General features: G+C 46.4%; 1 protein-coding gene across 1 annotated transcript in view; it reads right to left on the bottom strand.

Moving 5' to 3' along the window:
• Window positions 1-24963, bottom strand: part of Man1c1 (mannosidase alpha class 1C member 1) — a 127101-nt gene that overhangs the window by 61840 nt on the left and 40298 nt on the right. Inside the window, exon 2 of the mRNA XM_042688679.1 lies at window positions 10139-10235. Within this exon, the coding sequence (XP_042544613.1) occupies window positions 10139-10235 (97 nt within the window). The remainder of the gene's footprint in view (window positions 1-10138; window positions 10236-24963) is intronic.

Below are 24963 nucleotides of genomic sequence, written 5' to 3'. Positions count from 1 at the left end.
CTCTGGGTCTTTGCACATGTGTTTCTGTGCCATGACCTCTCTCTTCTGCTGTCCATTTGTACTTCTGGGCTCAATGAGGAGGCTGTCTCCTCTCCAAGAATAAGTTGAAGAGCCCTTGGTGTGAACTTAACTGAAACTATGAGTTCCTGGTGCCTGTCCACACGAGCTAGGAAGGCACATGGGGAGTCTACCTCACTTTTTGATGTTTGTTTTGTGTCTAGAAGAGTCTGACACAGGGTAGGCCCCTTATAGTTATTGTCAGATGAAGGGCCTGTGAACCAATAACAATCCTAGGCAAAAGTGTTACCATCCCCATCCCACAGGAGGGAAAACTGAGGCCCACCCACTGAGTTAGTGGTGGAGCCAAGATTTGTAGAACCAGGACTGACTCCAAATTCCCAAGTCAACCTTTCTTCATTAAAAATCCTAGTCCCTAAACTGAAGAAGTTGAAGTCTCTCAAGTCACAACTGGGATGGACTGAGAGGCACAGGGGAGGTGATGTGGAGGGGGTGGTGAAAGTGGATTTTGTTGACAGCTCTTGCTAAGATGAGAAGCAGTGGAGGCAATTAGCACAGGAGTCCCAATTCACCCCTAAGTAAAGGCAGGAAGTGTAGGGACTCCCTGCAGACTAAGACAGAGCAGGCAGTACAAGGCAGCTCCACGGAGCTGGGGCTTTGAATGTTGGCGGGGGAAGTATATGGCAGGAGGCTAATGTTAAGCATGCTGACCAAGAACACGGTTAATGGAGCAACTAGAACTCTCAGACATAGCTTCAGAAGTACCAATAAGCTTAACCACACTGGAAAATTGGCAGATTCCCAATAAAGCTTAATATACCTAAAAACAATAGGACCCAGCAACTCAAATCCTGGGTATGATCCTACATCCTGACTGCCATTCCACCAAAAAACATGTATAAAAGTGCTCATCATCATTAGATACTCATGGTGGGAAAACAGTTTGGCAGCTCTTCCAAAGTTTTCAGGTACAGTTACCATAGGGCCCAGCAGCTCCACTCCTAGGAATATACCCAAGAGAAATGACAACTGTAAAACAAAATTTATAAATGAATATTCATAGCAGCACTGCTCATGATAGCAAAAAAGACAACCCAAATGTCTATTGAGTGCTGAAAGCATGAGTAAAACGTGGTATCTATACAATGGAATATTATTTGACAACAAAGAAAGCTGTAATATGAACAAATCATGAAATATTACACTTGGTGAAAGTAGCCAGCTATAAAAGACCAGATGTGACCATGTACAGGAAGTGCTCTGAACTGGCCAATCTAGCTAGAGACAGACATAGATGTATGGTGCCCTGGGCTACGCACTTAAGGTTTGTAAGCTACACCTCAACTCTTTTAAAAGTAATTTTTAAGAAAGCAATTGATAAAGAAAATAGAAATTCAAATCTTGGCTGTGAGGCTTCCCTCAGATGAGTTCCTGCCCCTCTCTACCGATGTTCTATCTCCAGGCACCTGACCAGATAGATGGCTGGCAGAACCCAACAGGCAGTGCCAGGCTGCAATTCTGCGAATCCACATACCTATGAGTCACAGCACTTGCTACAAAATTTGGCAAGCACTTGCCAATGGTGCAGTGAGAAGAGAGGGAGCTGGTTGCTCAGCCTTGTTTCCAAGGAAAGAAAGGTCTTTGGAAAGTGGGTGGAACACACTGCCACCAGGAGGGAATGTCAATTTCAATATGAATCATCTTACTGGTTGCCAGCAACTGCTCTGGGAATAGACACCCTGATTCATTCCTCCACATGCCTCCCCCCCCCCCCCCCCCCCCCCGCTCCACTCAAGCTACAAGACTTGTTGCTAAAATTTCAGATTTCAAGAGAACCATCAATAGCCCAGAGAGAGAAAGGGAAGAAGGAAGGAAGGGAGAGGGAAGGAGGGGGAGAAAGAAGGGGAGAGGGAGGAAGGGGGACAGAGGGAAGGAAGCGGAGGGAAGGGGAGAGAAGGAGGGGGAGGGAGTATGAGTTCAGTTAACAATGATGAGTCCCAGACCCATGGTAGAAGGGAGACAGAGCAAGGCCTAGAGGAGGATGCTGTTAGCTCCTGAGGCTGCTGGCATCACTGATAGGACATGAACCTGAGGCCCTTTTGCCTGAGGTTTCTTTTCTTCTTTTTTTCTACAACAACCTGCCATTCTGTTTTCTAGAGAAATTAATTCTCCTCTGTGCTGGCGGGAAGGCTTTTTAAAGAAAAAAAAAGAAAAAGGCCAAGATGCATCTTAATTAGAAGCTGCTTGGAAGAAAGCTTGCTGAAGGGAAAGTGCAGAGTGGTGGTGCCATTGGCCAGGCAAGGTCAGAGCAGGAAAACCCAACAGGCTACCTTCCAAGAGCACCATGCTCTGCTAACCAGCCAGGTGACCCAAGGTACACTGGTGGTAATCAGAAGGTAGCCAAAGATGGAGCACATGTCACTCCAGGTTGCAGGGAGACCACACAGGACAGCAGCATCTACACAGCAATCACAGCTCCTGCCTGGCCTTCAGTGTAGGGGTTAAAGTTTTTATCCAATTACCCTCCTGGTGCCAAAGGCCGTCAGCCAGTGACTAGTGCTTCTAATTAATTTCTTCTGCACTTTTACCCGCTCTGGCCCCTGGGTGGAACACTTGGGGTTCCCAAACATGTGACTGCTGGGAAGGCTTGCTGGCTGTCCTGAAACCTGACCCATCTAACCAAGGATTACAACATTATACTTGCGAAATTGATGTCAGCTCTTTCTCAGAGCAAAGCCTGAGCTGGGAATGTGCACCACAGCCTGCCAGCAGAATTGGTGCACAACACATCCTGACACTCTGATTTTCCAGGAACTGTCAATTTTTTTCCCCCCAAAAGAAAAACTCTATAAAAACCAACCCCACCCCATCTCATAAAAGTGGATGTGGTTCTTTCACCAGATAAGTTAACCAAAGGAGAAACACTGAGAAGGACGAGACTCACTGAGGGCCAACCCTCTCATCTCACAGAGCAGTGAGCTGAGTTCCAGGGAACTTGGCAACTTGCCCAATTCACTCTGTGAACAAATGCTGGGGATAGGATTTGAACCCAGATGACTCCAAAATAAAAAATGCTACATCCAAGCGAGGTTCCAATGATTCTCACCTGTAATCTTAGCTTCCTGGAAAGCTGAGCAGAAAAGATCAAAGGCAAGCCTGAGCAGAAAAGTTCACAAGACTCCTCCCTATGTCCAACCTAGAGATGGGCACAATGGTATGCACCTGCTATGAAGGGAAGCCAAAAATAGGTGGATGTTGGCCCAGGTGCATGTCTGGGCAGAAACTAAGAGCCTATCTAAAAAATAAGCTCACTAAAGGGCAGGAGACATATCTCAGCAGTAGAATACCAGCCTGGCAGGCATGAGGCCTTAAGTTCAAACTCTGTATCATCCCAAAGCAAGCAAACAATAAACAGCTGCTTCCCAAAACAGACTCAGATAATGCACCAAAGAAATCTGGGTGTTTTTCACAAACTAGCTGACAAAGACTACTGCTTCCAAGTACAGAGATACTAGGAGAGTGACTTCCACTGATAAACAGAACCAGAAAGATTGGTGTATGAGTGTGAGTGTGTATATAACAGAGAGAGAGAGAGAGAGAGAGAGAGAGAGAGAGAGAGAGAGAGAGAGACACGCAGGACAGGGTGGAGAATCTGCAGAAGGCATTACTAAGTCAAATACTCAAAAGCAATAGTAAAAATGACATCTTGGGGCCTGAATTTATTCCCTCTTCGACATCATATTTGCTCCGTTTACAAGGCAAAGATGATTTTCCTCTCTGCCAAGGCCAAACATTCCCAGCCTGTGATGTGAAAATCATGCTGTGTTCATTTTGCCTCTTAACTCACCCAAGGCCATAAATCATCCCTTGGAACAGGGATTCAGCTGGCAGTTCTATCTGGGATCTGAAAGCAGAGGCAGAATCCAATTTGTGGCTCTCATGGTCATCCTGGGGCCAGCCTGGAGCAGGGGGATATGCTTCTCCCCACGCAACTACCAACATCCTCCACAGAGACGATGCCCAGGAGTCAGAGCTGCTGAGCAAGCAGGGTCTGTCTGCTGATGCTAAGTGTACTTTGTGGCAGGAGCTCAAGGCAGCTGACATGAGACAGCAGACCCAAGTCTGGGATCAAGGGCGTATGCGAAACAGGGCAGGCAGAAACTGAAGCAGGCAACCCACCCATCCTCCAACATTGGTCAGGAGCCTACTATGTTCCAGACATTGCTTCTCTTCTTGGACTATAGTTATTCTCATTAATGAACAAACAGAACAGTGACAGTATATTACATTGGATGAATGCATGGAGCAGGTACCAAACAGTATTTAACACACATCAACTTTATATGTGCTTTCCAGCTGTAGGGTGAAGTTAGTTCATCCCCATTGAATATGTGGAGAAACAGATACAGGCAGGTAAGAAACTACACAAGGACATGTGATTAGTGAGTGGCAGAGCTGGATCCAAACTGATTGGCTTACCTCTCAAATCCTTGTTCTCAGTTGGCTGGCAATGGATGGAATAATGTTCAAGTGTTTTTTTGTTTTTGTTTCTTGTTTGTTTGTTTTTTGTCGGTTGTGGGGCCTGAACTCTGGGCCTGGGCACTGTCCCTCAGCTCTTCAGCTCAAGGCTAGCGCTCTACCACTTGAGCCACAGCGCCACTTCCAGCTTTTTTCTTTTTGCTTATGTGGTGCTGAGGAATTGATCCCAGGGCCTCGAGCATGCAAGACAAGCGTTCTACCACTGAGCCACCTTCCCAGCCTGTTTTTAGTTTTTTGTTGTGCAGATTTCTTAGGGTAGATGGCAAGGGAATCTGAATCTTTTGTCTGAACTCCAAATACTCAGCTATGCCTAATAATGACACTGAGGGGTGGTAGGTGCAGACCACAGACAGAACACAGGGGACAGTAGAGTAGAAGGTACAACACTCTGAGTACGGCCCTCTGCCCTGGCTTCCTTCTTGATGGCCACCATATTTGGTCACACTGGGAGATGGGGGGCATGGTGGTTTACAGCAGGGTGGCTGTAGAGCTGGAATGATGCATGTATGGGGGGGGCAGTTTAACCCTCAAATCACACACCTCACAAGACAGAATGCTCCATGAAATCTCTGAGAATATCCATTCCTGCTGGTAACCCAGCAATTTGGCCATCTCAGATTGAGTGATAAAGTGCACCAGAGTTAAAGTCCCTAATCTACAGTGACCATGCTGTGTTACTTCAGGCAACTCCTTCCCCTGACTGAGACCCCCAATGAGGGGATTGGACTCAGTAAAGGGGCCTTCCAATGTCATCAATCCCCCAATGAGGGGATTGGACTCAGTAAAGGGGCCTTCCAATGTCATCAATCCTCTGGACCCCATGATAGTGTCCTCTATACCGTAAGAAAATGGAGTCCGCATGGCTTGTGCTCCTTGGAGAGATGGGTGTTAAGTACTTTCAGGGTGTCTGTGAATATTGATGTAAAGAGCCACCTGCTACTTGTCCTAGACCCTTAGGTTGGTCAGAGGCAGCCTGCTCAAGCCTTTCCACTCTTTCCAATTAAAAATGCCCAGGCAGCTGCTTAAATGAAGGAGTGAAAGACACACTGAAGACCAGTGGACTGCCAACTCAAAATCTCTGCCATGGCATGGAGAGCTGGGGGACTGGACAGGATGGATGGGGAGGATTGGGTGGGCTAGCCTACAGTCCTCACATGGATTCCTGGGTCTTGGGACTTGGGCATGCCCTGGACAATGGAACGGGCACATACTGATCCAAGGGCCCTGCATCTCCAGGTTACAATGACACTTGCAGCAGGCCATCTGGGATCAGGCATGAGCATCAACTCTCCATAGGGATTAACTCACTTCCTTCGCAGAGCAATCCTGCAAAGGATGTACTAGTACTATTGCCCCACTTTGTAAATGGGTGGCAACTAAGCCCAGAGAGATTAAGAAATTTGCCAAGCTTACAGAGGTAGTAAGCACCAAGGCTCTCTGGTCTTACAGCCCAGGTTCCTCAGCTAGCTTACTTACCACACCCAATTCCTCTGAGCAGGTGTCTGCCCCTTTGACAGTGGGAGGCTTGGCTTCACTGAGCAAGCTGCCTGCTTTATGGCAGCTTTATAATGGCCACTGGTTCTGCTAGCCCTGCTCCCACAGACCCATGCTGCAAGCTGACCTCTGATATTAAGAGTGCGTTGGCCCAGGCCAGCCCTTCCACATCTCTTCTATAATCACCATAGGCCCAACAACCCTGCCCACTGCACAGTCTGAGGCTTCCCAGGCTCAAATGGACACCAAGCCCAGCTGGATACCAACTGTCCTCAAAGCCAACTCTCAGATGAAGAAAAAGAAATCTATCTTGGCCTGAGGCACAGGCAAGGAGTACGTTGTCTCCTTTGCTCGTGGCCACTAGGGCCTTGGGAACATTTCCTGACAGGGCCTGCTGAGCTGAATGTGAGTAAAAGGAAGCTACTTACATGCTGAAATGCTTCAGACACAAAACCTGGCTGTCAGAAACCTCATCACCAGGGCTGGTCCTCAAAGTAAGAATGGATTTGAGGAAGGCCAATAGGCGGCCAGAGGGGGATTCAACTTGGTGATAGGCCATACAGGGAGAACAGCTCAGAGCCTGACAGCCTTTGCTGCAACTTCTCTAAGTCTCAGCAAAAAGAAGCACCAGCTGAACCCATTACTTTCCCCCATGTATGAGGCTGCAAGAGCCCTGTCTAACTGTGCAGGGTGTCTCCTTATGCCCTGGACTCAGCCGAGATAGGAAGGGCGCTGCCACCCCCAGGCATCTGTGTGTGCAGGGCTCAGCCTGCATGAGCTCACAGATGGCAGTGGCAGAGTGTAGGAGTGCTGCTACCCAGAAACCCAGGTCCAGAAGAAAAGCGGAGTGGGGATGTTTGGTTCAGTTGAGCCCCCTTGTTCTATCCTTGGAGTCCACCTAGCTAGAGTCTCTCGCAGGCCCTCAAAAATGAGTCCCTATCTGCTCTTATTAGCTCTGCATTAACCACAGTCACAGCCACCACCTGGGAGCAACATCTGTGTCAGTGCACAGGCTGGACTCTCGTGCTATGTTAGTGCCACTTTACACAGCAGGAAGCAGGAAAGTCTGGCTCCAGAAACACAGAATTGTAAGCCAATAAGGACTATTCCCACCCATTTGTGATTAGCTCTACTTGCCCTTCTCCGAGAACCCTGCACAGATTTAGAGAATGCCAGAGAAGTACCAGTGTCCATGCTGGTAGGCACGTGGGAATTTCACTATGTGGCCTGCCCCTACATCTCCAGCGGCAGCCCCTGGGCTGGCCCCAGCAAGCACACTAGCGAAAGATACAAAAGATCCCTCACCTGGTTAAGGAGGCTCCCTGCTCACAGCCAGGTGGGACACTCCAAAGGCTCAGACAAACCTCACCACCGCAGAGGCTTCATGAGCTCACTAGGGCAACTGTTAACCTCATTAATCACAAGGAAAATCTTAAATCACTCAAGTGTAGGTGGCCTTTTCATGTTTGTACACTCCCACTTATATCCGCATAGTAACCTCAACATGAAGGACAAATGGGAAGCGACCCAACGAAGTTAAGTGTCTTGGATTTGGCCATGTAGTTTAGGACAGAATGAAGATTTAAGCCAAGTCCTCTGAATCAAGGACTAGGTTTTCTCCAGCATCCCAGGCAGCCTACATACTCCACAAGGCCTGAGGGTTGGGAAGGGCCTGAAGGGTTGAGATTTAAATCTCAGGCCCTGAGCAAGCTTACAGAAGGGTTTCTTGTGATTGAGCAATAGTTGTGTCTAAGCTGTGACGTGTCAGAAACAGACACCCCTCCCCACTGTCCACAAGTTCTCCAAGCATTGGCTAATTGCTAAGTTTACCCTTTACAGCGGTAGCCAAACAACCTTCATGAGCTCTATACTAGGCATCTTTCCCTGCTGTGAGAGATGTGGAGCAGGTCTGTGGCCTGGGCAGGCCTGTCACTCACTTGGTATGGAGGGAGGTGTGGCACAGGTCTGTGTCCCAGGCAGGCAAGGCAGCCAGCCTCCTAACAAAGAACCACACTTTGTGTGTAAGGTTAAGAAACATCTCTTACTCCATATAACTTGGAATCCCTCTCCAGGAATCTACCCTCAAATAGAACTTTACTTACAAAGTGGTAACTCCTGAGTATGTCTATCTATTTCCTACCTATCTACCTATTTATGTATTTGTGCTGGGCTTGAACTTAGAGCTTAATGCTCTCCCTTAGCTTTTTCACTCAAGGTTGTCACTCTTCCTCTTGAGTGACACCTCTACGTCTGGCTTATTGCTAGTTAATTAAAGATAAAAATCTCACAGAGACTATTCTGTTCAGACTGGCTTCAAACTGTGATCTTCAGATCTCAGCCTTCTGAGAAGCTAGGGTTATAGATATGAACCACCAGCACCTGGCTTCCTGCATTATTTTAAATAGCAAAAACTAGGAAAAAAACCTCTGCCCGACATAAACAAATGGTTAAATAATGAAAACATTCAATATGAGGTGAGTATGGTGGTACTCACCTGCAGTCCCAGCTACCGTTGAGGCTGAGGCAGAAGAATGGTTTGAACTTAGGAGTTTGAAAGCAGCTTGGGCAATAAAGCAAAATCCTATCCCAATTTTTTTTTTTTTTTTTTGGTTGTGGGGCTTGAACTCTGGGCCTGAGCGTTGTCCCTCAGCTCTTCAGCTCAAGGTGAGCATTCTACCACTTGAGCTACAGCGCCACCTCCGGTTTTCTAGTGGTTTATTGGAGATAAGAGTTTCACGGGGGCTGGGATGTAGCTCAGTGGCAAAGCGCTTGCCTAGCAAGTGCAACGTCCTGGGTTCGATCCCCAGTACCAAAAAAGAAAAGACAAAAATAATACAGTTAAAAAAAAAAACCAAACCAAAAGAATTTCACGGACTTTCCTGCCAGGGCTGGCTTTGAACTGTGATCCTCAGATCTTAGCTTCCTGAGTAGCTAGGATTACAGGCGTGAGCCACCGCCGCCCAGCTTTTTTTTTAATTTTTAAAAATATTATTTATGAAAAATGTAAATGACTTAGGGAAATACTTATAAGTTAAGCCCTCTTCCAAAAAAAGGGAAAAGACATAAAATTATATGTAAAAGGAGAAAAAGTCCACAGAAGGAAAGAGCAAAGATGTCCAAGTGGCAACATCCACCTGGCATAACAAATTCTTCTTTGCCTGGTTTACAATCTTTAACACATCCTTTCCCCCTGCATGCCTAGGATAATCAGACAGATCAAGCTACCCAAGTTCATGTCCCGTGCCCCTGCCTCGCCTGTGAGTCATGCACCACCCGGGAAGGAAGGTTAATGTGCTTTCATGGGGGAGGCGGGGGTGTCCGCAGGCCTCTCTTGTAACCAGATACCTGGAGTGGGGCCGTCCACACACAGGACCAACCTGCCGTTAAGGTTTTCCTGAAGATTTCACCTCATACTTATCTTTTCTGTTCCAGACTCCAGGAGACCGAACACCCGGAGTGAGGGGCAGAGGCTATGGACTCTCACCACTCAGGGAAGGCTCAGTCAGGCTATCCAGTATCTTCTCCCACGAGCAGTTTGCAGAGCAGGAGTGGGCCTCTTGGCTGGGGTCACATTTGAAATGTGAGGCTAGGTGTTTACATCACTTCAGTCTCTGGGAGACGCAGAGAGGGGATCTCTAAGCTCTGAGTTTGGGGAATGCCATGGATGACAGGGGCAAAGGCAGCAGCTGGTGAGGCCACGGGAAAGCATCAAGCAACATGTGATGGTTCTGTCATCTGCCAGGCAGCACCAGAGATGCACCCCATGATTCTAAAGGCAGTGGCTCACCAGCCTCCTGGACACTGATATCCTCTTAACAGCCATGACCCAGAGGAGTGGACTTACATTCCTATGTTCTTCTGATTGCAGTCTCTCCCTCATATCCCTAAACACATTTCCAAATTTTTGCACTCTAAAAAGTAAGTAACCAAGAAATCTGTAAGGCTAGAGAAGTACTTGGGTCCCCCAAGTCTAGGAAGCTGCAATAGCCCAGAGGACTACAGCCCCAGGAGCCCCAGGTCTCAACTCAGGGTGAAAAAAGTCACAAAATGAAACTGTATTGGGCCACCAGAGGGGTAGCCAACTCACCGAACATGCTGCCCTCATAGCCATCCTTGGTGAGTGGGCGGAGCTCATTCTTGCCCATCGCATATCGCCGGTAGCTCTGCCAGGAGAAGCGCATCATCTGCGGGAAAGAGCAGAGGCCAGGCTTTCATGAGACCCTGTTGATGATACAGTCTCTGCCCACTTAAAAATCCTCTTGCAATTTCCCCTTGTTGAGGAAGGCAACTTGCTTTCATGTAATTATATGCACACAGCTAGATCAGTGTGAAAGCTATTCTCCTTCAATAACATTGCACATCCAGAAATTTCATAGAGAAGACACACAAAGCACTAACTAAATATTCTCCATCCTTGTGTCAGGTGACAATCAACCTCTTCCATGCAGCCTTCTCTGCTTTGCTATGGCCTCATCTTCTCAAGGGAATGAAACAAAAATCACTGAGGATTTGTTAGCATCTAATAGAACAATCTCCAAGCAAGTATTATGAACTGTTCTATATGTAAGGAACCAGTCAGACATGTGGTGACCTAGCAAGTCTGGGGGCCAGAAAATGAGCCCACATCTTCTGGTTCCAAGGTTTTAGGTCTGATTCCTAGTGATAATGATCGAATCTCTGCACTACCCTGACCTGCTCTAGTGGCCCAAGCAAGCTGGCACTCAAGCTAGTTAATGTTATTTGTTGTTGGTTCCTTGGGGCCACCCATTCCACTTGCCTTTCATTTCATTTCCCCAGATGACACCCTATAGAAGACTTGGCATAGGCAGGCATCACTGAGTAGCTGAGAACTGCATTTTCCTGTATGTTCTTGTTACATAAAGACAGCTCCGTCATCCTGTACGAACACCAGCATTTTGCTGGTGTACTTGGCACTGAAAGCTGGGGGACAGGCAGGATGACAGTCACCCACCTCCTCTCTTTTCCCTGCAGTCTCCCAGACTTGCTTAATGGTGTGCCCCCTTTCCACGGGAGGCTGCATGGCACATATCTGGTGTTGATTGGACAGAAGAGGGAGCTGGGTATGCAGTGGAGGCTCAGGTGAGGGCAGCTGGGTGAGGGCACCACCTGGTGAGAACTCAGGCTTTGGGACCAGTGGGTCTTGAGTTCTAACTGACTGCTGCCACCATCCCTGTGACTCTAACATGGAACTAAACATCTGGGACTCAGTTGCCTTAGTTGAAGTCTGTTTTAACAGGCATGAGAGGGCCATAACTCTGAATAGTTTCCATAAAATAACCACAGGCTGGGCTAGTGTTCACATCTGTAATCCCAGCTCCTTAGGAGGCTGAGATCTAAGGACTACAGTTTGAAGCCAGCCCAGGCAGGAAAGTCTATGAGACTTCTTACCTCCAATTAACCACCAGAAAACCAGAAGTTGAGCTGTGGCTCAAGTGTTAGAGAGCCAGTCTTAAGCAAAAAGAGCTCAGGGACAGCTCCCACGCCCTGAGTTCAAGTCCCATGATCAATTAAAAAAAAAAAAAAAGAACCAAGCAGAGCCAGGCATCTATGGCTCACACCTGTAATCCAGCTAGCTACTCAGGAGTCTGAGATCTGAGGTTCATGATTCAAAGCCAGCCTTGGCAGAAAAGTCCATGAGACTATTATCTCCAGTTCAACACACACACACACACACGTGAAAATGCCCACTTTCAATAGACAGTGGCAACCTCTAGTTCCCCCTTCCTCTTTGATCTTTCTCCCAAGTCCTTCTATCCGATCAGTCCTCAAATATTAGCTTGCATCAGAATCACTGTGGGCTGGGAAAACAGATCATAGGCACCATCCCTGGGCTTCTGACCCCACAGGTCTGGGTAGGGCTCAAGAATTTGCCTTTCTAACAATTTTCCATGTGATATAGCTGGTCCAGGGGCCACATCTGAGAAGTACTGATCCTTTCTCCCCACCCCTTCTTTTTTTTAAATTCAGGGCAATGTGTTTGCTAGGTAAACTTGACTCCTAACTTCCAGGCCTTTTTTCTGTATTTATTTTTTCAGATAGTGTCTTGTGGGTTTGGCCTGGGTCCGTGTCAGTTTGTGATTCTCCTCTCCATGCCTCTGTGTAGCTGGGATTACGGATGTATACTATGCCCAGTGTGTTCTTTAAAATGGATTCTTGCTAAGTTTTTGCTGGAGCCATTATCCTCCCAATCGCTACCTTCTGAGTAGCTTAAGATTATAGGCATAAATTTATAAGATTATTTCTTTGTTGCTTTGTATGTCCCTCCCTCACAGTGTAACCCCTGCTTTCACTATATTTGATGTCAGTATAACATGTGGAGGAGATGGGGACAAACAAGTCGTTTAAGGATTCAGGTGGACCTGTTGCAACAATGAGAAGTACAAAATGTCATGTCAAAACCAGCTTTACAATGTCGGTGTGTGTGTGGGGGGAGGGGGGTATGATGGGGGGGGGGGAGGGGGGAGGCTGGGAAGGGAGGTGAAGGGTAAACAAAGGAGGAGGCTGCAATGCTTGGTAAGAAATGTATGCATTATCCTGCCCATGTAATTGTAACCCCTCTGTACAGTATGTTCTCAAATAAAATAAAATTAAAAAAAAAAAAAGATTATAGGCATAAGCCACCGCACTCAGCATACATACCACCACTCTATTTACTGTACAGGGTTAGTATCCCCCTTCCAAAATGCTTGTCACCAGGAGTGTTCTGGATTTCAAATTTTATTTTAGAACATTTGCATGTTCACAAAGAAATATTCTGAAGAGTGACTCAAGTTTACACACAAAATATATTTATGTCTCATATATATACCTTACACACATAACCTAAAGGTAATTTTGTACAATATTTTTAGTGCACCTACATTTACCTACTACTTGTGAGGTGAGGCCAGGTGTGAAATCTCCACTTGTAGGGCGATGTTGCCCACAGGTTTCAGATTTTGGAGTGCTTAGGATCTCAGATTAGGGATACTCAATCTATAGTTCCAATTTCTGTTCCTCATCTTCCTCTTCTCCTCCTGACTCCTGGCTTGTGCTTCCTGCCCTGGTACACTCTTTCTAAGAACATGGCCACTCCTGGTGCCCAGGCTTGCAAACCATCTCTTCCAGGGACATGGGGTCAGTGAACACAGCTACACTTGCTGCTGTAGCCAAAACAGCAAGTGGACAGGTGACAGGAAGGCCTGAACTCTGAAATAACAGAACCCTCCCATTTCATGGATGGCGAAACAGACGCTCTAAGATGGAACAAGCATGCTCAGGGCTGCAGCACTAGGCTGGGGACCTGCTCTTCCATCTCCCAGGGCAGCAGAGCCCACCTCACACTTGCCTGAATTGGGGCCTCCTGGATGGCAACACATGCAAATGTCATGGCAACACATGACAAGAGCTTGGCTCAGGTCTCTGTCTGGGTTCCATTTCTCTGCTATTTTCAATTTATCTTCAATTGGCAATAACAGAAAAAATTGCTGGGAATAAGTATCTGAGGGAGACTGGCCTCCTCCCAGGTCTCTCTCATCTGGGGTGGGACTGGGAGAGAAAAGCAAGTATGGGTGGAGTTGGGGGACTGCAGCAGGCTTTCAGAGCATGAATAGCACACAAAGGAGCTGAGGCATATATGATGCCTCATCCTATCCTGAAGCCTCCCCCCACTTAGAGAGAAGTGGGTGTTTGAGAGTAATTATGGGAATCACTAGAGGGATGTGGAGATGTTTGGATCATGGCTTCTTTTCCACATAGGCAGAGGGGGAGGAAGCAGCCCAAGGCACAAACTATTCCCTGCATTTCTAGTCTGAACTTGGAAGGCCCTAAGAGCTGTCTCCACGTGCTGTCCCAGTTGGGTCAGAGGTACTCAGCCCAGGTGATAGCTAAGGGAACCCCTCCCCACCCAACAAATAGTACTCCCCTAACTTCTGAACATAGCCCAGAAAGCATCAACCAGGTGTCCTCTCCTGAGGTCCAGCCACAGTCTGGGCTGCAGCTGTGGGGAGCTGGGAGACACACATTCCTAGATCTGCCCTCTCCTCTAGCCAACTGCACAATCTCTTTCAGATTCCAGCGAAAGAGCAGTGCAAGGAGCCCTCCTTCTAGACTCCCACCCACATTCCTGATGTACAGCGGCATAGTGCCTAAGGTCAAGTTTTTATAACTGCAATTACCTGATCAGTCTCCACTGCATGCCCTCCACAGATTAAGGCACTGGCACACAGAGGTGCTCATTAATATTTGCTAAATGAATGTAAGAATAGACATGAAAACTAGCTCTGGAGCCTGACCCATGGCTGAAAGACCATGTTAACCATGCACGTACACACAGTGTAGGAAAAAGCAGGTGAAGAATCAGAGAGGAAGGCTGGGAAAGTGGCTCAGTGGTAGAGTGCCTGCCTAGTATGCATGAAGCCCTGGGTTCCATTCCTCAGTACCATATAAACAGAAAAATCCAGAAGTAGTGCTGTGGTTCAAGTGGTAGAGCACAAGCCTTAAGCACAGAGAGGTTCAAGGACAGAGCTCAGGCCCTGAGTTCAAGCCCCAGGACCAGCCAAAAAAAAAAGAATCAGAGAGGAGGGCTTCTAAGCCAGAGGGGCTAAAAGGGGCATGCCTGTGTCTCCAGGGCATTTTGGTAGGCAACCTAATTTTCTGAGTAGGCTAGAAAGGGCACAGAAGTGGATGAGCCATAGACCCTGTGGCTGTGGACTTGCCATTCCTCCTGAATAACTTCCACCCTGTTGGATTCAGCCTCTCCCACATGCTGTCAGGCTCATGCATCAAGCTCATGTGCATCTGTCTGCTGTGGGTAATGGGCAAACTTAATGAACTGCCACTGGGGCCTCCCACCCTCAATTTGGGACAGAAGTGTACGGGACCAGGCTGCGATGGAGATGGAGTCTTACTCCTAATCTGAGCTCCTCTCACTATCATCCTGAAGTGAGATCTGCCAAGTAAGCAGAAACCTTGTGTCTCCACTTTTGTACATGAAGATGATGTAAAAGAAGGCTGAAATACAAAAACATCCTGCCCTGGTACAACTAGTATAGAAAAAATAAATTGCCTTTTTATTTTTATAGGAAAATAAAGGGTTAGATAGGCATGGTTTTCTTAAAGAATCTGTTTTTGAGCCTATGGATCATTTTTGTTCTAAATACTTACAGATCACTAACTTAAAAACCTATTCATAGCCGGGCGCTGGTGGCTCACGCCTGTAATCCTAGCTACTCAGGAGGCTGAGATCTGAGGATCGCGGTTCAAAGCCAGCCCGGGCAGGAGAGTCCGTGAGACTCCTATCTCCAATAAACCACCACAAAACCGGAAGTGGCGCTGTAGCTCAAGTGGTAGAGCGCTCTCCTTGAGCTGAAGAGCTGAGGGACAGCACCCAGGCCCAGAGTTCAAGCCCCACGACCAACCAAAAACAAAAACAAAAACAAAAAACCTATTCATTCCACTAGGATCAGAAAGAGAAAATAAAAAACATTGGCTAGTAGAAAGTGGAGCCCTCAGAAATGGCTGGAGGGAATGGATACAGCAGGTAGACATGCTACAACAAAGAGTTAAGTGTGGAGCTGCCACATGGCAATTTCAGTCCACGTATGCTCCGGTGCAGGAGACAGCACAGCAGATCTAAGACTTCTACATTCAGGAAGGCCAGCTTGCCAAAGATGGCCTCAGCTGGGATCTGGGAATTATGAGTATTTTCCCCTAGTGTTGAACTGAGAAGGGTGATTCACTGTTAGTGTCTGTACCAAGACATGGCTTATGCTGAACATGTGGCTTCCCTTCTAGAAGACTGGGATTTTGGTACACATCAAGCAGACGGTGTCTGTGTGACCAGCCCCCAGTGAGGCCCTTATGTTTCTAAAGAGCTTGCCTGGTAGACATCTTAATCACACCACCACAGTTCAACACTGTAGGAATTAAGTCCATCTAGTGCCACTTCATTGGGAAGGGACTTCTGGAACTTACACCTCTAGAATTAGGCCCATGCATTTTTCCCTTAGTGAATTTTGCGTGTGTCTTTCACTATAATAAATCACAACTGAGGATAGGACTGTGTGTTGATTCCTGAAAAGCCTAGTGACCCACTAAGTCTATGAGGGATCTTGGAGAACCCCTGACACAATCAAAACAAAACCTATGTCCACACAAAGCCTTGTACACAAATGGTGCCAGACAGTGGCACCACTCCTAAGAGCCCAATGTGCAAACAATCCCACTGTGCATTGACTGCTGAATGGATAGAAAGCAGGATATACTGGGGCTGGGAAGGTGGCTCAGTGGTAGAGTGCTTGCCTTGCATGCGTGAGGCCCTGGGTTCCATTCCTCAGTACCACATAAGCAAAAAGAAAAAAGCTGGAAGTGGCGCTGTGGCTCAAGTGGTAGAGCGCTAGCCTTGTGCTGAAGAGCTGAGGGACAGTGCCCAGGCACTGAGTTCAGGCCCCACGACCGGACCCCCCCACCCAAAAGAAAGAAAGAAAGAAAGCAGGATATACTGCACTAGTGGTCTATTATTGGGCATAAAAGGGATGCAGTAGTGACACATGCTACAACACGGAAGAGCTTCAGACACTATGCTACAGTGCACACAGCCAGTCACAGAAGCCTCAAATTCAAGCTGACCAGGACAGGAGGAGCAGGTGCCAAGGAGTAGGAGAGGAGAGATAAGGAGTGACTATCAATGGGTCTGAAGATTTTGGGGGGAAATTGATTATGATGATGACTATCACTGAATATAATGAAAACCATTGAATATTATACTTTTAGAAGGTAGATTTTATGATCTGTGAGTTAAAACTCAATAAGGCTGTAATTTATTTATAATCATATATACTTAAGAACCATCAGTGGAAAGGGATGGCTATCAATCCACCCTCTGACATGACACACAGAAGGAAACAACATAACTCTGGGGATACGTGTAACAGAAATGCCTGACCTGAACTGGACTATGAGGGGACATCAGACAAACCTAATGGAGGGACATCAATACCTTTCACTCTTTGCTCTTCAGAAAGGTCATGAGTGGAAACAAAAGGCTGAAAAAATCCAAGGTAAGGGGAACTAACACCGGAGGAGCCCCAGGATGAGGGAAAAACACACGCAGTGCAGTGCATGATGCTGAGATGGAGCATGGGGCAGAAATAACATCCACAATTACTGTTATTACTTCTACAAAGGACATTATTGGGAGCATTGGGTCCAGGGAACGGAGAGCAGCTTCTTATCAGTGCCAATTTTCTGGCTGTAATAGCTTCACTGTGGTTAGGTAGAAAAGTGTTGCTATCTTCTTGGAAATACATAGTGATGCATTTAGGGTTATAAGGTGTTATGTCTGCCATGTACTCTCAAATGGACCAGAAAACAACATGTGCATATACATGCTTGTATGTGTGTGTATGTGTGTATATGTAAGAAAAGTGGGAAGAGGGGAAGAAAGGCAAGATGGTAAAATGCTAGTAGCCATACCTGGGGACAGTAAATGGGAGATCAGTTTTACAACTTTTCTACAAATCTGGATCTGTATTTTAAAAGCCCAGTAGGGAATTTTGCTGGAGGTCAATGACATTCTCATGCAAATTTCTCCATTACAGAATTCTATTTTCCTCAATTTTTAATACATTATGACAAATCATGTTCACTGCCAGCTGTCCCACACTCAGGTCCTCAAACACTGGCTGGCTCCTCGCTTCCACTTTACCAGCCTGTCCCCTAAGACGACAAGCCTAGCAAACAAATCTGCAACTTGCAACTGTGGCTTCTCCTCTTATAATTCTATTAACATCTTCAGACCAAGTGCTGTTTTGAGGCTGTTTTTTTTTGGGGGGGGGGAGAAAGAAAGAAAGAAAGAAAAGAAAAAGATATAAGAAAGGCTCCTGCTGTGGTTCCATGAATTTTCTAGAGTGTTGGCCTCCCAGTATCCTCTTTCCCCACTCCTGGGTCACCCCCTTCTCCTGAGCTCAGGTCTGAGTCCTTAGCCTCTCTACTGAACATTTCCTTTGCAATGCTTTGGTGTGGTTTGTCCCTCAAAGGCTACAGGCTAAAGGCCTGATCCCCAAGGTAATGGTATTGAGGTGAGGAGCAGCCTCTAAGAGGTGGGAAAAGTGGGAGGTGATTCATCACTGAGGTGCCACCCTAGGTAGGGATTAATGCAAGTCTTGCTCTGAGTGGGGTAGGTCACAGGGGATAGATTTACTGCTAAGAAAATGTTATTGTAAATGGTGCTCCACTTCATTGACTCACTCTCTTCTCCTCCATGTGACCTCATTCTTCAACACAAGCCTCTTTTCCTATCAATTTCTCTACTATGGTGTGACACAGCACAGAAGCAAATGCTAGCTGCAGGATTTTGGACCTCCAGAACTGGACTATGAGGGGACATCAGACAACTAATGGAGGAACATCAACAACTTTAACTCTTTGCTCTTCAGAAAGGTTATGAGTGGGAACAAAAGGCTGAAAAGATCCAAGGTAAGGGGAACTAACACCTGAGAAGCCCAGGATGAGGGAAAAAACACATGCAGTGTAGTGCGTGATGCTAAGATGGAGCATGGGACAGAAACAACATCCACAATTACTGTCATTACTTCTACAAAGGACAGCATTGATGTCTTTCTTCCATCCTTTTTTTTTTTTTTTTTTTGCCAGTCGTAGGGCCTGAACTCAGAGCCTGGGCACTGTACCTGAGCTTCTTTTGCTCATGGTTAGTACTCTACCCCTTGAGTCACAGCACCATTTCTGGCCTTTTCTGTTTATGTGGTACTGAGGAATTGAACCCAGGGCTTCACGCATGCTTGGCAAGCACTCTACCATTAAGCCACATTCTCAGCCCTCTTTCATTCTTTTCTACTCATATATCTTTGTTTCTTCCTATAATTATGACATAAACATATTCAATTTTATTACAAATACTTTATAAACCTCATCATAATAGCTATATAATGCCGAGTAGGTAGACCATTATTCACTTAATCTTTCTCCTATACAATTAAACATTTTGATGAATTCTAGTTTGGACTTACTATAAAATAATGTCATAGTGGACATCTTAGGTCATCTCTAAGAAATTGGTAGCAAAAATCTAGCAGTTATGAATATGTTAGTATTAATAAAGACTACAGCAGAACAGCTTGTTTTCTTACCACTGCAAAACTTATTGACTAGGCAAGTATGAAACAATCCTGTGATGCTATAGTAGTTTACTTGGGGAGATAAAAGTAACATGATTGACAATTCTATTTTTGTGGCTCAGGGTATGCTTTATTTACCTTGATTTGAATAGTTCTATAGACTGGACAGGATATTTTTCCATTTGGAAATAACTATGCTAAGGCTTTAAATTTTTTAATATTAATCTTTTAAAATATAAAACTTTATTTTAGCTTTTTAAAATTTAAGTAGTTATACAAAGAGGTTTCAATTCAACAAGTCAGATCATGAGTACAATACATCTAGAAAAATTGTTTTTAAATGGAATATAACACATGCTTATAAACCCAGCACTCAGGAAGCTGAGACATAAGAATTCAGAGTTCAAGGCCAGCCTAAGTTACACAGTAGGACCTTGCTTCAGAAAACAAAACAAAACAAAACTGGTTTTCAAATGTTTACTGGAAGGTAGTTTTACAATATTCATTATATCATTATAATAATTCAGTAGAAAAGATTTCAAATTACACAGCATGAAGTTCATGAGTCTATGCTGTTGTAAATGTTTTCTTTTTTAAAGAACCAGAAGAAAATACACCAAAATATGGACAGTGGTTATGTCAGTGATTATGTCTGACAGTGAAAAGTTTAGTGTCTTTTATTTTTGCTTCTTGTTGACTTCTACTTTCTGACTCTCATAATTTCTTGTAACGTCTATCTAGAAGTGCTTGTGATGTGAAAAATAAAGTTAAAATGGCCCTAGGGCAGGTGGGAGGAGCTGGATCTGAGGATGACTTTGACAGGTGGGGGTCAGGGCAGCTCTCCTTGTAGGAGGCAACACAGAAACAGAAACCTATGCCCAGGACCCCACAGTCAGACTGAACCTTAGGTCTAGAGACACAACCTCTTCCCAAAGCCACATTTCAGCAAAGCAACCTAAGACCTGCCCATGACCAGGACACCAAGGCCATGGAAGCAGGATAATCATACGTTCTAGAACAGGAGCCAAACGTCAAGCATCTGACTGAGCTGTGGATAGCCTGAGCTATAGCAAGAAATATTTGGGCCAGACTAGAAAACGTGACTAAGAGTCACAAGACAAGAAAATACCAATAGAAACTGTACCTTTGCCCCTAGTGGGCTCTAGTGGTCATTGTATGTGTCCATGCTGGAGCTAGAGGACAGCTCCGGAGGGTTTCAGGAGGCCACTCCCTGCCTAGCAGTATGTGATTTACAGATTCAGAGAACTCCAACAGGAGACCACAGAGCTTTCCCTTCACCTAGCGCAGCCAAGGCAAAGAGCTAAGCTCTAGTTAAAGCTCAGCAGGCAGAGCTCTCAGAGCTGAAGCCCAAGATACTTTTCTGGTTCTTTCTCAAGCAAAAGATGTTTCTGTCTACCAGAACCAACTGCAAGGACATGAGAGCTTCAGATAAAAACTACTGCCAGGGAGGAGATGGACCGGGCCACTGCATGTCAGGTCCTCTTTCTACCTGTCTCAGAGCTTATGTTCTTCCCCGCAGAACACCCATTGGAATCCACAGATCCAGAAGACCACCCAGCAGAAGAACCCAGGAGAGAAACGCTGCCTTGGAGGAAGGTGGAAGCTGGTGCTGGCAAACCACCTGTAGAGAACTCAGTGGGAAGTTCTGCTGGGCAGCTGGGTGATGCAGAGGCTATGCAGTGAAATAGTGAAATGTCTGTAAAATAGCAAGATGTATCATCCTCTTAAAAGTAAAGCTCACATATGCAGGGCCAACCCAGGCAGCGACCCAGAACCACAGTGGCCCCAATCAAAGCTGCCAGGAAGGAAAATGAATTTTCTTAGTCATTAAAGGCAAGTGCTCACATCAGGGTGTGTGGCTGTATCTACATCTCCCAGCAGTGGCACCTGGTTCTGTTTACAGGGGCCAAGCAGGAAAGGATTTGATCTCTAATGATCCTCCACCTAATGACTACACAGATAGTGAGATCACAACTGTAGGTATAGCTGGTGTTTCCCCCACTTTCATCCCAGGAACTGGCCTGATACCTGCACACCATCCACACCAGATTTCTTGATTCCCTCCAGCTGACAGTGCCACATGTGATCAGACTGAAGGTAGTCACTCAGAGACTGGACAGGTGGGGTTTGATGGCAGTGCAAGGGAGATGCTACCTCCTCCCTCACTTTCAGGTCTGTTTGAGCTGCTGCAGGTAATGAAAATGTGACAGGAGCCCAGGCCTGAAGACCAGACAGCTGTCCTGAACCACGCCTGCCCACTTTGTTCAGGTTTAGGTCTGAGCACCCTGTCAGTAGCTGTCCTATGGTGTCCTGGCTGAGTGTGTCCTTGCTGCTCAGGACCAGCACTGGGCACACACCCAGGGAGCATGTGAGAAATACAGCACAGTGGGCCCACCCAGTCCTGCTGAACCAGAGTCAGTGGCAAACACTGAAGTTCTCCAGGTTGATCTCAAGCTCTGCCTCTGCTGCTGTGTAACCTCTCTTGAGTGACAACTTGAGTCTCTGTTTTCTCATCTGAAAAAAGACAGGACTATTCAATTGTTACAATAACCCCAAGAACAGATAATGTGTAAAGTATTTAGTGTGGTGGCTAGTACTTAGTGTGCTATTCCTATTCAGTGATTGTTATCCTGTTCATTTGCCCTCTAAGTATCTCTCCACCATTTATTGGACCAGGTAGAATCCCCCCTATCAAGAAGGATCAGTAAGGTGGAGATTCTGAATTAGTTATGTGATTCATTCATGAATATCTGAGTGAGGGCTCCATGATGTTCTATTTCTCACTACTGTTTCTAGCACAGAGGCCCTCTACAAACATATACGGAGTCCATGGACTTGGCTTCTTGTGTCAGAGACCTCCACTGCCCAAGGACTTTAATTTAACCAGAAAGATCTGCCAAGTGGGGAAACAACTCTATGGTATGCCCCTCTCTCAGTGAAGAGCCTCTGACCCTGCTGGAATCTGCAGAGGCATACAGGTAGCTACATGGGGTAGGTCCCAGGCCCAGGAACAAGTCCAAACTCTGCCTGTATCCCAGACTAAGAGACAGGTGCAGGAACAGAGACCGTACCAGCAGGAAACTCTCAGCTCACTCCAACAGGCCTGGAATGTGTGTGCAGAAATGTTTAACACTTGCCCAGCTGAAGGAAGACTGGCCATTTCCAAAGTGCTGCCAGCATTGTTGGAGCCTTCTTGTCACCTGTGAATTAGGCAGGCAGGGCTACTATCAGTTTTACCAAGAAAGAAGCTACACTTCCACAGGTGATGATTATGGAAGTACTGAGAGCAAATACCCTGCTGCACACCTGTGTCTCACTAGCTTGTGTAGGCCTCCTCTGAAGGTGCTTCAGGGAGAAGATAAGGTGTAGCCAGTCAAAACCTGGCTGTGTCTTCTTGGAGAAGACACTTAGCCTCCCTGTACCTGAATTTTCCATCTGTTTCAAAATAATGATGCTGTTAGACCTACCCAGTGTTTCCGCAACATACCAGCATTAATCATGTACTAGCTTGATCATGTAAGGTTAGTATGCCATCACTCACTGTCCCAGGAGGAAACTGAGCTACTTGTCTGAGTGTAAGAGCAAGTAGTCCCAGCCAAGGTACCCAGATAGGACAGTGACAGCCTGTCCAGTGGGTTCTGTTGTCACCAAGATAGCACCTGGCACACAGACAATTCCCAGCAACAGTCAGAAAGTGCTGGGCCTCTCTAGGCCATACAATAGCATCTTCTCTTGGTCAGGAGACAGTGCTCACTTCCATTCTATTGACTACTCAAGCCAGAACTTCCTGGTCCCCCCAAGTCTCCTTTCTGCCACACCCCACATGGATCACCAGTAAGTATGTGGATGATGCTCTGACCCACCTGCTCTGGTCTCCCAGTGCTTACAACCTCCTCCCCATGACACTGTGTTCAAAACATGAGTCTTCCCATCCTCATCCTGCACCTTAGCCCCACACAGGCTTAAGTCATTGGGCCTTCATACTGGCTTCAAACACATACAGCCCCCTCCTACTTGGGATGGTAGGACAGTGGCCTCCAAGGTGCTGCCATCTTGAATCCGAGCATCCCTGAACATGTAAGGGTAAGATGGAATCCAGGCTGATGACCAGCTGATCCTGTGACTAAGAGATGGAGTCTGTCCCTGCAGGAGCCCATGTAATCACAAGGGTTTTCCTACCAAGGGAAGGCAGCTCAAAGCTGTGAGATACGAAACAGACTCCACCAGCCATCACACTGGCTTTGAGCATGCATGCAGGGGCTACAAGCCAAGGAATGCAGACAGCTCCTGGGGATGGCTAATTTTAGGTATCAACTTGCCAGAGTTAATAGATACTCAGATGAATGATAGAGCATCATGTGAAAACATGTTTCTGAAAAAAGACTGGTTTGAATCAGTGGGCTGAGTAAGAAGGCACATGGCCCTTGTGCATTGTGGGCAGAGACCATCTAGTCTACTGAAGGCCATGAGAGAACAAAAAGATACAGAAAAATAAACGTGTTTCCTCTCTTCTGGACCTGGAATAATCTTCTTCTGCCTTGGCTATCAGAACCCCAGGTTCTCTTACTTCTGAATTCTGAGCTTACACTAGTGGCCTCCAAGACTCCCCAGTAGCGGTGCATTGTCTAAGACCTTTGGACATGGTCTGGGCCACATAATCAGGGAAACCTGCAGACAAGTCCTGGTGAGACTCTGTTGTAAGTGCTACTAAACTCCTTCCCTTCTATATCATCTGGTTGTTCTTCTGTGTAGATGTCTTTTCTGTGTTTTTGTTTGGTTGAGTTGTTTGGCAGTATTGGGGTTTGAACTCAGAGTATCACACTTGCTAAGCAGGAGGTCTAAGGCTGAGCCATGCCTTTAGCTCTTCTTTTTTTGTCAGTTGTGGTACTTGAACTCTGGGCCTGGGCGCTGTCCCTGAGCTCTTCAGCTCAAGGCTAGCACTCTACCACTTGAGAAACAGAACCACTTCCAGTTTTTCTAGTGGTTTATTGGTGATAAGAATCTCATGGAGTTTCCTGCCCAGGCTGGCTTTGAATCACGATCCCCAGATCTCAGTCTCCTGAGTAGGTAGGGTTACGGGCATGAGCCCAGCTTGCCTTCAGCTCTTTTTTGCATGGTTGTTTTTGAGCCAGGGTTTCTTGCCTGAGAGGGCACCTGGTTCACGATCACCTATTTTAGGATTCCTATCATAGCTAGGATAAGAGACATGCGCCATCCTGCCTAACTCTCCGTTGAGAAGAGCTCTTGGGATTTTTCTTCTCTTGAATACCAATCCTCCCAATCTCAGCCTCCCAAGTAGCTACAATTGCAGACATGAACCACCAGTGACTGCTTTTTTGAACAGGGATCTTACTATGTTGCCCAGACTGCCTTGAACTTCCAGGTTCAAGCAATCCTCCCGCCTCAGCCTCCCAAGTAGTTGGGACTACAGATATCTACCACTATCTGTCTCTACCCTATTAGTTCCATTTACCTTGAGAATCCAACACTGCTAGTGCCTCCAGAAAGGAACACAGCCCAATTTTTAGCTCAATACCATTTCAGACTTCTTATATAACTCTAAGTGGAGAGGAAAAATGAAATAGCTCAAGCAGGGTATTGGTAGCTCATGTCTGTAATCCTAGCTAACTACCCAAGAGGCTGAGTTCTGAGGATCAGAGACTCTAATCTCTAATAAACCACCAGAAAATGGGAGGTAGCACTGTGGCTCAAGTGGTAGAGTGTTTACCTTGAGCTGAAGAATGCAGGGACAGCA

This window comes from Dipodomys spectabilis, unplaced genomic scaffold (assembly GCF_019054845.1).
Source record: "Dipodomys spectabilis isolate Male_0828 unplaced genomic scaffold, ASM1905484v1 ptg000118l, whole genome shotgun sequence".
NCBI classification, from domain to species: domain Eukaryota; kingdom Metazoa; phylum Chordata; class Mammalia; order Rodentia; family Heteromyidae; genus Dipodomys; species Dipodomys spectabilis.
Note: the sequence above shows the minus strand (reverse complement) of the source record. Positions and strands in the feature narration are given on the sequence as shown.